At 30.6% G+C, this 12,842-nt stretch overlaps 2 protein-coding genes across 2 annotated transcripts; both read left to right on the top strand. All coding sequences in view use genetic code 12, as the record gives it.

Moving 5' to 3' along the window:
* Positions 1-492: 492 nt before the first annotated feature.
* On the top strand, positions 493-1,578 carry KGF54_003303 (uroporphyrinogen decarboxylase; the record flags this gene model as incomplete). The annotated part of the gene is made up of 1 exon (XM_051763877.1): positions 493-1,578. The coding sequence occupies one exon, from the start codon at positions 493-495 to the stop codon at positions 1,576-1,578; it is 1,086 nt and encodes a 361-aa protein (XP_051619363.1).
* A 302-nt stretch (positions 1,579-1,880) lies between these two features.
* KGF54_003304 (uncharacterized protein) lies at positions 1,881-3,572 on the top strand (the record flags this gene model as incomplete). The annotated part of the gene is made up of 1 exon (XM_051763878.1): positions 1,881-3,572. One exon carries the CDS (start codon positions 1,881-1,883, stop codon positions 3,570-3,572), a length of 1,692 nt encoding a protein of 563 aa, XP_051619364.1.
* Between the last annotated feature and the right edge of the window lie 9,270 nt (positions 3,573-12,842).

Raw genomic sequence — 12,842 nt, forward strand, 5'->3', positions numbered from 1 at the left:
TATTAAAGTTAGTAACATTTTATAGTTAATTCGAATTACGTTCAACTGGCCGCAAAGAGATTTGATTGAAACATTTTTAAAATAAAAATTCAATTGAAAATGTCCTTACATATATAATTTTTTTATTGTAATTCATTCATCAATAATTCATCGGATAAATTTGTCCTTTATAGAATATTTATACTGTCAGTTTCTTTCAATTATTATAATATTTGAAATACTATTCTCCCACTATTAAGCTTATTAGTTTAAAGTATAAAACAAACTTCTCATTACTATATTAAACCATCATTCTAATCTCATCTCATCGTCTGATCTGAGCTTATCTCCTCAAATCTTTCAAGATCTAGAATCAAATCCAATATCAATATTTAAAGATCTGTTGAACAAGTGAAAAATTTGAAAAATTCCACAAAACCAAATTTGAAAACCCCATAAATTATTTTAAAATTCTCAAATAGTCAAATTCGAAAGTTACAACCAACCTCAACAATGCCAGAATTCGCTCCATTGAAGAATGACTTAATACTAAGAGCAGCAAAAGGTGAAAAAGTTGAAAGACCACCAATTTGGATTATGCGTCAAGCAGGTCGTTATTTACCAGAATATCATGAAGTGAAAGGAAGTAAGAATTTTTTTGAAGCATGTCAAGATGCAGAAACAGCCTCAGCTATTACTATACAACCAATAGATCATTTTGATGGACTAATTGATGCAGCGATTATATTTAGTGATATTTTGGTTATACCTCAAGCTATGGGATTTGAAATTAATATGGTTGATGGAAAAGGTCCTGTATTTGAATCACCATTAAGACATCCAGATGATTTATCAAGGATTGATCTTAATCCTGATGTTAAAACTAAATTAGCATGGGCATATAAATCAATTACTTTAACAAGAACTAAATTAAATGGTAGAGTTCCATTATTAGGATTTGTTGGAGCTCCTTGGACTTTATTAGTTTATATGACGGAAGGTCAAGGTTCAAAAATGTTTAGATTCGCAAAACAATGGATTTTTGAATATCCAGAAGCTTCTCATAAATTATTAAAAGCTACTTGTAACGCTTGTATAGAGTTTTTAGCTCAACAAGTTGTTGCAGGTGCTCAAATGTTACAAATTTTTGAATCATGGGCTGGTGAATTAGGTCCAGATGATTTTAATACATTTTCATTACCATATTTAAAAGAAATTGCATCAAAATTACCAAAAAGGTTACAAGAATTAGGAATAACTGAAAACATACCATTAACTGTTTTTGCAAAGGGTGCTTGGTATGCCTTAGATGATTTATGTGAAGCAGGTTATGATTGTGTTTCTCTTGATTGGACTTTCGACCCTAAAAAGGCACGTGAAGTTGTTGGTGATAGAAGAATTACATTACAAGGTAATTTAGATCCTGGTGTTATGTATGGAAGTGATGAAATAATAGAGAAAAAAGTTGATAAAATGATTAAAAACTTTGGAACTCAAAATTATATCATAAATTTTGGACATGGTACTCACCCATTTATGAAACCTGAAAAAATTGAATATTTTTTAAAACAATGTCATAAATATGGAAAAGAATATTGATGATTATAAGGAATCAGATTGGTAAAGGTATTACTTTAAATGATGTTCCTATTGTGATTTTTGCATTCAAATTAGCTTATTAGCATTGTAAATAAATAAAAGTAAATTTTAAACAGCTGCCATTCAATTAATCTTTTGATTCTTCTATTGGTAAACTTCAAAATATAACTCTTTCTATGACTAATATTTACATTTACTGTATCATCAAAAAATTGCTGCAAAAAAAAAAATTATTAACATTTTATTTTTTCACTAAAAATATAGGAAATTTTAGTTACATAATCAATACATTCAATCACATCATGACAGTTAATGATATTTCCAACAACTACATATATAATCTAGACGATGATCTTCTAAACTCCTTAAAACTACTATCTTTTGATTTAACAACTTTTGAAAATGTCGAACCAACAATTAAAGATACACCAAATACATCAAAGTCTTCAAAAGATATCATGATATATTACAAATCAGACTTACATAGATATAATTTGAAAAGAGAACAGAAAAACCTACCTGCAATTAATGAAGAAGAATTCGAAAATTTATTAGAGACTCAATCAATTGAAAGTCTATCTGGGTCAGATTATGATACTGAGAATGAACTGGAGGATGAAATAAACAATACAGAACAAGAACAAAAAGTAAATACATTGATAAAAAACTTGGAAAAGGCTGAAATTAATGAAAATGAATCTTTCAAATCACATTTAAACACGAAAAGTCCCTTTGTACTTTTTGGCTCATCAATGATTTCAGATGAAAAAGCCATTGGAATTTACAAGTCTATATTTAATGAAACGTACATTAATAATCCGTTGGAATACTTGAAAGAAAATCAAAGAACAAGTAATTCAAAATCAGCTATATTCATGATTGGAGGTGGCCATTTTGCTGGTGCAATAATATCACATGAAAAAAATTCAAATAGTGGAAAGTCTTCCAAAATAGATCAAGTGAATGTAATAGAATCAAAAACATTTCATAGATACACAACTAGAAGAAAACAAGGTGGGGCTCAAAGTGCTAGTGATAATTCAAGAGGAAAGGCAATTTCAGCAGGTTCAAGTATTAGAAGATATAATGAAAAAGCACTTATGGAAGAAGTAAGAGAATTATTGTCAAAATGGAGAGATCATTTGAACGAATGTTCAACTATATATATAAGAGCTAATGGACCAACTAACAAAAAGGTATTGATTGGTTATGAAGGATCTCCTATAAAAGCTGATGACAAAAGAATACAAAAAATACCATTTTCAACTCAAAGAGCAAGTTTATCTGAAGTTAAAAGAAGTTGGGTTGAATTAAGTCATTTCAAATTAGTTGATTTGCCAAAAGTTATACCACCATCTGAAAAAGATAAAAAACCAAAAGAGTCTAATGTTGCAACAGAAACATCTGATGCTGATAAAAAAATCAATGACAAATCTAACGAAATAATGCCATTTTTCAAAAAACAAAAAGCCCCAAAATTTATAAAGTGGGTAAATGACAACAAAATTGATGTAAATACATTTGTAATCAACTCAGAAGAGCTTTTAAATAACACTCCAACATTTTTACATTATGCATCAGCAAATGGATTAAGTCATATGATACAAGTACTTTTAATAAATTTGAAAGCATCACCACTAGTTGAGAATTACGCTGGTAGATACCCTGCAGAATTGGGAAATCAAACTTCAAAAAGAGCTTTCCAAATAGCAAGACATAAATTAGGAGATGATTATTGTAATTGGGAATTAGCAAAAGTAGGTGTTGCGAAATCGAAAGAAGAATTTGATGAAGAGGATAAAAAAGCTGAAGAAATTGCAAGTCTTGAAAAAAAGAAACTTTTGGAATCACAAGCTGAGAGTAAAAATCCTATTGAAAAACATCGTTCCATCAACTTGAACCAAAATTCTAGTGGATTAAATGATGATCAAAGAGCTAGGATCATGAGGGAACAAAGAGCGAGAGCTGCTGAGGCAAGATTGGGTAAGAAGTAATAATACAAGCTAATGTTCATTTTTTTTGAATGCAAGAATTGATAAACGGAACTATCTTAATACACATATTCAACTGCATGTTCGATTGTCAAATTGAACATCATGGAAATTGAATAAAATTTTAAATGAACTCTACCAACTCTCATGTTTGAAGTTAAGCGGTAATGAGATCTGAAACCAAGACTAGCGAGATCCAATACTAAGTTGAAACAAGTAACATGAAATAATTAACATGAAACAATTAAGATGAGACTAGATCTCAATTGTTGTGATAATGGTGTGGCTGGATCTGAAGCTCGGAAAAATAGATCTTCGCACTGACAGAAGGAGATCTAAGGAATAATTTGCACAGATTTTGATCTCATGCACTCGAGACGTTGATAGCTGATCTCGTACCTTAGAAATGTGTTTTACTTTCGCACGTAGATAATAGTTAAAGCCTCTTGGTTGCAAAATGCTGAAAAGATTTCGATTTTCAAAATAAGAATCTGATTTAAGCTCAAATAGCTTAATCTGTGTTTTGGCAAAGGCATCAAACATGAGTGATTGCATAATGGTTTCATAGATCATACAATGGTCTTGTAATCGACGAAGGTCAAGTTAAATACTTAATAGAAATAGTTTGTACGAAATCATTACAAAAAGAGCGCAAATATGAAGTACGACACAATTCTAAAATTTTTAGACAAATATAAATAACAGCGACTTTACATTTTACGACATCAAAATTAACAAAGAACTGTCTGAAACTAAACAGACAAGATTTAATTATAAAAGTAGATTCTGACACTTTTTGACAGAGAAGACTTTTTTTGGAAAGTATAGTTTCAAATATTACAGATTTCAAGATTCAGACATTATTTAATTGTTTCAGATTTACCAATTACGGCAGTACACATAAATTGTCCTCGTTCTAAATTTTAACTTCTTTCAAACTTTTTGAGAAATTACATTTACAAATGAGAAATTGATTGCATATAAAGGGCAAAATCCAGATTAATGTAGATTAGTTAAATTGAGAATAATAATTTTGCATGATGTTGTTTAATTGAGACCTAGGGATTTTGTTTTTAAAATGCTAGATTTGCTAACAGAGTTTGTATGACGAGTGAACCACTGGAAGTTATTGTCTGGTTTAGTTTGATCAATTATTTATTCAAAATGTTGGATTGTTTAACTCATTATAAAACTTCAATTCTGAGAATTGATAAGAAATGTAAAATTTGAACTGCTGTTGCTTGATTTTGATTGAAAACCCACAAAACGGTGAAGAGCTATGGGGAGAAGCTAAGCAACTAACTCATTGTATATTTCTACACTCAGATTAACTAAAGCATTAATTGTTATAATAAAGTACGTGTTGCTTGCTCTAGTTCAATTAAATTAAATGCAAAATTAAATTTGGAATTTGGGAAGCTTGTGAAAGAATTACAAAATGCAGTTGAAAGTTCATAAATCAAAAAAACAATTGAGCTAACGTGAAATGCTGGTAAGTTGTTGTATTTCCATTCCCAAGAAAATGCCTAATCCGGTATTTATGTGATTGCTCTATTCCGATATCATGGTCAGACTGAACTATGATTCATGCAAAAGACTGGTCCTTTAATGCATTTTAAATTGTAAATTGATTAACCTGAAACCTAACATTTAGGTACAACGATCAATATTGTAAATCAAGAGATAATATACTTCACCATTCTAAAAGCGGAATATCATTTCACCTTTATATATGAGTTGGTTAATACAAAATTAACTATTATATCAAATCATACAATCTCAATTGGAAAAGATACGACATTGCTTTTGCTAAATTCAATTATCGTGTTTTCAACAATAAGAGGGTTTTTTTAGTTGATACGTGGAATACTATACACCGACAAATCAAATTAAATTATTAATCATTTGATTATTTAAATGACGGATTTCAAGATGAAGCTTAATTTTATTTGTTCGTCTTCTCAAATGCTAAATCGGTACCAGTTGTACAAATTTACAATTCAAGACAGCAAATTTTATCTTATTGCATGCCCGTTGATACTATTAAAAGCAAGGAGAGAAATATTTTGAGTTGATTGAAGCTGATTATGAAGCTGGTAAAGAATCCGGTAGTCTTTTGTTTCAAATATAGAGTTGAACCAGTACTTAAGAACTTCACATTAGATGATTCCAAAAATCAAGCTCCAAATTTTGAGGCTGTTCAAAATGGAAATAATACCAATGCTTAATAATGTAAAATACATGATAATATATAATGACATATATATTCATTTAATTGATTTTAAACTCGGTTTTCTTCAGTCTCTACGTCATCAATTTTAAAACAAATCTTTATTATTTTCAACCCAATAGATGGCAGTTTGGAAGTGTTTCAAATCTCGATTCAAAATTTCACTGGATCTTGAATCCCCTAAACTATTGCAGTAATGTTGCAGCTGGATCTGATTCACGACAGCACTGGTATCACAAATTAACTACTGCGGTAATGTTGTCGATATATCTCAGATATGGCATAACTAGATTTTGTGAGTATCGGTGAAATGTTGTAGTTATATCTGATGATTTTGCGTATCTAGATTTTGTAAGTATTGTGATTGTGCTGTTAATAGATCTTAGATTTTGAGCAAATATAATCTAGACTTTAAAGCACAAGGGACTTCTGGGATCTGATCTGGGACCTGAAAATTTTAGGTTTGTGTTAAATAGCTAAGTTAATTACGTAGTTAAAGCAAGTAGGATTTGTATTTTTCAATTATGAAACTAATTAAATCTTGTGTTGGGAGAATATTTGAATTATCGATCAATTTGCAGTTCATTTAAATAATGAGTTTGAACCAATTCAGAATTAAAAGCAAAGGACAACTAGTCGAAACCATACCATATATGAACAAAGCAAATTTACAATTAACTGATGCAACTTATACTAAATGCAAAACCTATTTTACAGTTTGACGACACGACACTCTACTCATTAATAATTTGATTTTAAATTTGAAAATCAAGTAATTCTCAGGTTAATTTAATCGCCTTAATGGTTTAACTACTACAACCAGGACTTCAATTGTGCATTAATGCTATACCAATATAATTACAAACACTATTCCGAGTGATTTTACATCTTTTTGTTTGGCGTTTCCTTTTTAAAATCACTACAAACTGGCAATTTTAGAAATCTCAAAGCAAGTGCAAATTTGCAAGGCCATTCATGTGGACCTTTGAATTCATACTTCAAATCAGCAACTACGAATGATCAATCAACAATTTTTGGGACACTTACTTCGAATGAATTAAAAAAGTTGGGCAAGTAAGGTATTTTAAGTTTTTGATAGAATTGTTTCATGTTCGGAGGAAATTGAGTGCTCCTAAAATAAGAAATTCTACTTAATTCAAAGGCAAGTAGATGAGCGACAGGTAAATTCAAAGAGTCACAACAATCGTTAGACCTAAAGTTGGTCAATTCTTACAACAAATCGATGAAGAAATTAACTTAAAAGCCATGATTATTTAAAAACCCGTTAAATGGAAAAGGAAAAGACTTGTAAGGTTCCGTGATACCTATAATGCTGTTTTTATTACTCAGATCAAGTCTAGAGATTTATTGCGGGCATGTGATTGAGGAAGAAACAACATTTTTGCTAAATGTTTGAATAATTATTAGATACAAATCATTGGGAGCTCCTATATCGGTTAAGCCAAGCAATTCAGTAGCATGATAGCAAGCATTTATTTGCATTATCAACGGTAAATAATTGAAGTAATAAAGAGAGGGATCTACGAGAGTGTTGAATAGGAGTATATATTACGAGCAATGTCGTGTCGCTAAATTGTATTAAGAACATTCGGGTTCGGCTGGAGATCTCGGGCCAATTTTTTTTAGATAATTTTCACTCAGATCTTGATTTACCAATGGCATAGTGGTTAGTGTTGCGATAGTTCTTGTAAAGCTTGCTTGTTCAACTCCTTTTTAAGCCACTTGAACGCTCAATTTTGATATGCAGATTTCATTCTATTTTGTTATGCTAGATCTAGACTTTTTTGTTATGCTAGATCTAGACTTTTTTGTTATGCCAGATCGAGATTTTTGATATGCAAATCTCAATCTATTTTGTTATGCTAGATCTAGGTATTTTGTTATGTCAAATCTGTGTTTTTTGATATGCTGAATCTAGGTATTTTGTTATGCTGAATCTAGGTAATTTGTTATGCAAATCTCAGTATTTTGTTACGCCAGATCGAGATTTTTGATATGCAAATCTCAATCTATTTTGTTATGCTAGATCTAGGTAATTTGTTATGCTGAATCTATGTTTTTTGATATGCTGAATCTATGTTTTTTGATATGCTGAATCTATGTTTTTTGATATGCTGAATCTAGGTAATTTGTTATGCAAATCTCAGTATTTTGTTATGCCAGATCGAGATTTTTGATATGCAAATCTCAATCTATTTTGTTATGCTAGATCTAGGTAATTTGTTATGCTGAATCTATGTTTTTTGATATGCTGAATCTAGGTAATTTGTTATGCTGAATCTAGTATTTTGTTATGCTAAATCTAGTTATTTTGTTATGCTAGATTGAAGTATTTTGTTATGCTAGATCGAAATTATTTGTTATGCTATTTACGATTTTTGATATGCTAAATTCAAGTTCTTGTTATGCTAACTCGTTCTACTATTTTAAGCTAGAGTCAAGTTCTCATATGTATACTAAATTCTATCTAATTTGTTATCATAGTGTTTTCTAACTTGTTTGTCCTGGGCTTTCCTGATATAATAAAGACATCATGAGCTTACCAATTACCAAAAGACGAAGTGGGCTCAAACAACGTAAAACGGAGATCTCAAGCTAGGAAATCCAAATCACAGATTTGGTCAGAGATCTTAGCTTTCAAGATCTTAATTTCGTATATAATGATCAGATCTTAGTTTAATGGTATCCAGATCTGAAACATATGACCTACACCCTCATTTTGAAAGTACCTATGAAATTTACCTACTTTTTCTACAAACGATACCACCGATTCTGGAAGTCTGGGTAAGAAGTTCTAATGCTTCAAACTGACAAAGAATGCTCAACAAAGCAAGACCATTAAGTTTCTCGTTACAAAATCCAAATCTCGTGTAATTTAAGAGATCTAAATCTCGTGCATGATAAGCTGCGAGATCCAAATCTCAAATTTTTCTACCACCTCATTGAGAGCAAAATAAAATCAATATTTTAATTATCAATATTATATATACTTTAGTAATTGATGCAAATCGAACTTGCGTTTAAGTTAATATACATTAAAAAATATGGATATATTAAGTTAGGGTATTAACATATAACATTTAGAAAACAAAAAGGGTAATCTGATATACCGATATGATAAAGGTTGAGCAGTAAAGTCTAACATCAAACTACGATGATATTTTTCAAATACTCAACACATAAATACGCTGATATGTAATAATATCTCCCCGTGTATGCTCCCTTCGCAAATCAGTAGATACACAACTTCTTCTCCACCAGATTTAGATATTGATCGTGACGGTCAAGTGTCCCTATCACCTTTAAATTTAAGGTGGACTTCTTGACTAAAGAACTACAACCCGCTTCTCATTTTACAATGTTAAGATTAATTCAAATGCATGGTTTTGGTACTAAGTAATAAGTAAGTTTCAACACAGTTTGATCATTGAAGTGATCAAACTCATTTTTGTGATGCTTGGCACCATTCAAAGCCTAACTACACGAGTTTCACCGTTGAACAAATAGTAATTAGTGACTAAATGTTAAATTTCTTCTGCATGTAAAATAGACGGATCAAATCTATCCTGTCCAAAAGCTTCAAACAACCATACATTTCAACATAGCGATTCAGCCATAAGGGCTGCAATCTAGAGTAACTACATTGATGTTATCGGCGACAACTTTTTTCAAAACTGACATCAAGCCCTACGCTACTCTATTAATTACAAGACCAGTGCATATCAAAAATATCAAAACTTGAAATTTTTGATGCTGTTTAAATTTTTAATCTCATCAGAACTCTAATGTCACCTATGAAATTAAAAAACTAAAATTAGCGAGTTAAACATCCAAATTCAAATGATACTTTTGGTTGATTCAAGAATTACTCAGAGCAAGTAATTAATGAAAAGTATCGTAATTTTGCTAGTCTTTGACCTTAAAACATGGAGTTTATACGATTCAACAAAAAACTTGTATCAAAGGCAAACTCGACCACTCGTACATAATTTAATTGACTTACATGTCTTAAGCTTCTCTCACTTGCAACTAAAGATGCCACTTGCACAGATATCAAATGATCAAGACATCTTTTCATAACTACTCCAGTAATCTTAAGATGCCAAATTTTAAATGTTCAAATACAGAAATCTTCGCGCTATCTACATATACTTTATTTGTTTGTTTGCGTATTTTTGTTTATTCAACATGTAATAGAATTTGGCAGATCTGAACATCTTAGTTAATTATCTGCAGCAATTGACATAAAACAAAAATTAGGGTTTTGCGATTTGTCCATAGTTCACACGTTTTAGTTTTAAGCTAAATCTATTGCCGAAAGCAATTTATCTATCAAATTAGAAGTAGTACATTGTTCCTTCTATTTGCACATAGTTTGTCGTTTTATCAGTATATCATTTTATAGAATTTCAACAAAGTTTCACAGAAAACTATGATCCTAGAATTTGAAACATACCACAGTTGTGAGAAAATTTGAATATAAAATGGAGCTTTAGCACGCTTTTAATCTTGGAACATTTATGATAGAGAATTTTTTACCTCAAATATAATTCTGATCATGCACTGACATTAGTAGACAAATGTATGAGGGGTGCTCAATTGTTTTTGAAATTAGCAGATTATTGTGAATTAAGACACAAAATAAATACATTTCGCATTTTAATTTGTAGATTTATATGGCCTTTACACCTTCAAGATACTACTACGGATGGAAGTATTTTTCAAGAGAAATACATACTAATAGCTTGAATATTAATTATCGCTTTTAACTCACGTAATTGGTTGAGAAATATGATATATTGATTTTATAGAAATATTGCAAAAATTTATAAAAGTATGAACTCATCACATGCCTATTTGATTATATGGGTGAAAATTGCGCTTTTTTGATTGCGCGTGCGGGGATTCCCGGATGAGTAGATCCGGGAACTCCGGTGGTATTTTATACCTTGAAACTTCATTTAGGTGGGACTTCGAGAACTTACGTACAATGCTAAGCGAAACTTCAAAAGGTTTGAATATAAGTGGTTGTATCTGCAGAGAAAAGAGGTGAAATTTGTACAATGTTTTAAGATGCTGTTGAAAATTTCGAGACTTGGATCTCACAACTTAACATATAATAGATTTAGCTAAAACTTAAAGTTCTTGCTGTTTTGAGCATTCTTCGTCAATTTGAGACAGTAGAACTTTTTACCCAGAGTTCCAGAATTGGTAGTATCATTTGTGGAAAAAGAGGGGAAAATTTATAGAAATGAAAGTGTACGTCATATGTTTGAGATCTGGATCTATTAAACTAAGATCTGATAATTATATACGAGATTAAGGTATGAAATCTGACCAAATCTGAGATTCGGATTTCCCAACTTGATATCTCTGTTTTCATGATGTTTGAGCCCTCTTCGTCAATATGAGATCCTTAATAATCGATTAGCTCTTGATGTGCACTTATTTATCGTATTAGTATAACCCCGTACTGACAACATGATAACAAATTAGGAGAAATTTAGTATATATATGAAAACTTGATTCCAGCATAACATAATAGCACGAGTTAGTATAACAAAAACTTGGATTTAGCATATCAAAAAGCGTAAATTTAGCATAACAAATAATCTCGATCTAGCATAACAAAATACCTCGATCTAGCATAACAAAATACTAATCTAGCATAACAAAATACCTTGAGATTTGCATATCAAAAAGCTTAGATTTGGCATAACAAAATACTGAGATTTGCATATCAAACAGCTAGATCTAGCATAACAAAATATCTCGATCTAGCATAACAAGATACTAAGATCTAGCATAACAAAATACTCAGATATAGCATAACAAAATACTCAGATCTAGCATAACAAAATACCTCGATCTAGCATAACAAAATACCTCGATCTAGTATAACAAAATACCTTGAGATTTGCATATCAAAAATTTTGATTTAACATAGCAAAACACCTAGATCTAGCATAACAAAATACATTGAGATTTGCATATCAAAAAGCTTAGATTTGGCATAACAAAATACCTCGATCTAGCATAACAAAATACTAAGATCTAGCATAACAAAAGACTGAGATTTGCATATCAAAAAACTAGATCTAGCATAACAAAATATTCAGATCTAGCATAACAAAATACCTCGATCTAGCATAACAAAATACCTTGAGATTTGCATATCAAAAATCTTAAATTTGGCATAACAAAATACTGAGATTTGCATATCAAAAAACTAGATCTAGCATAACAAAATATCTCGATCTAGCATAACAAAATACTAAGATCTAGCATAACAAAAGACTGAGATTTGCATATCAAAAGACTGAGATTTAGCATACCAAAATACCTAGATCTAGCATAACAAAATACATTGAGATTTGCATATCAAAAAGCTTAGATTTGGCATAACAAAATACTAAGATCTAGCATAACAAAATACTAAGATCTAGCATAACAAAAGACTGAGATTTGCATATCAAAAAACTAGATCTAGCATAACAAAATATCTCGATCTAGCATAACAAGATACTAAGATCTAGCATAACAAAATACTCAGATATAGCATAACAAAATACTCAGATCTAGCATAACAAAATACCTCGATCTAGCATAACAAAATACCTTGAGATTTGCATATCAAAAATCTTAAATTTGGCATAACAAAATTCTGAGATTTGCATACCAGAAATAATCAATCAACTGGCTTCAAAAGGAGTTGAACAAGCAAGCTTCACAAGCACTATCGTAGCACTGACCACTATGCCATTGGTAAATCAAGATCTGAGTGAAGATTATCTAAAAAAAATTGGCCCGAGATCTCCAGCCGAACCCGAATGTTTTGAAATGCAATTTACCGACACGACATTAATCATAGTTATATACAATTTGAAACTCTTGTTTAATGCTTTCGTACAATATATCTTCATTTCTTCAGTTAATATCCGTTGGTAATGCAAATGTATAATTCAAAGCATGCTACTGTATCACTTTACTTAATCAATTCAGGATCTCCTATTGTTCAATTA

The sequence above is a fragment of the Candida jiufengensis genome (assembly GCF_024610255.1).
Source record: "Candida jiufengensis strain CBS 10846 chromosome Unknown scaffold2, whole genome shotgun sequence".
Taxonomy (NCBI): domain Eukaryota; kingdom Fungi; phylum Ascomycota; class Pichiomycetes; order Serinales; family Debaryomycetaceae; genus Lodderomyces; species Lodderomyces jiufengensis.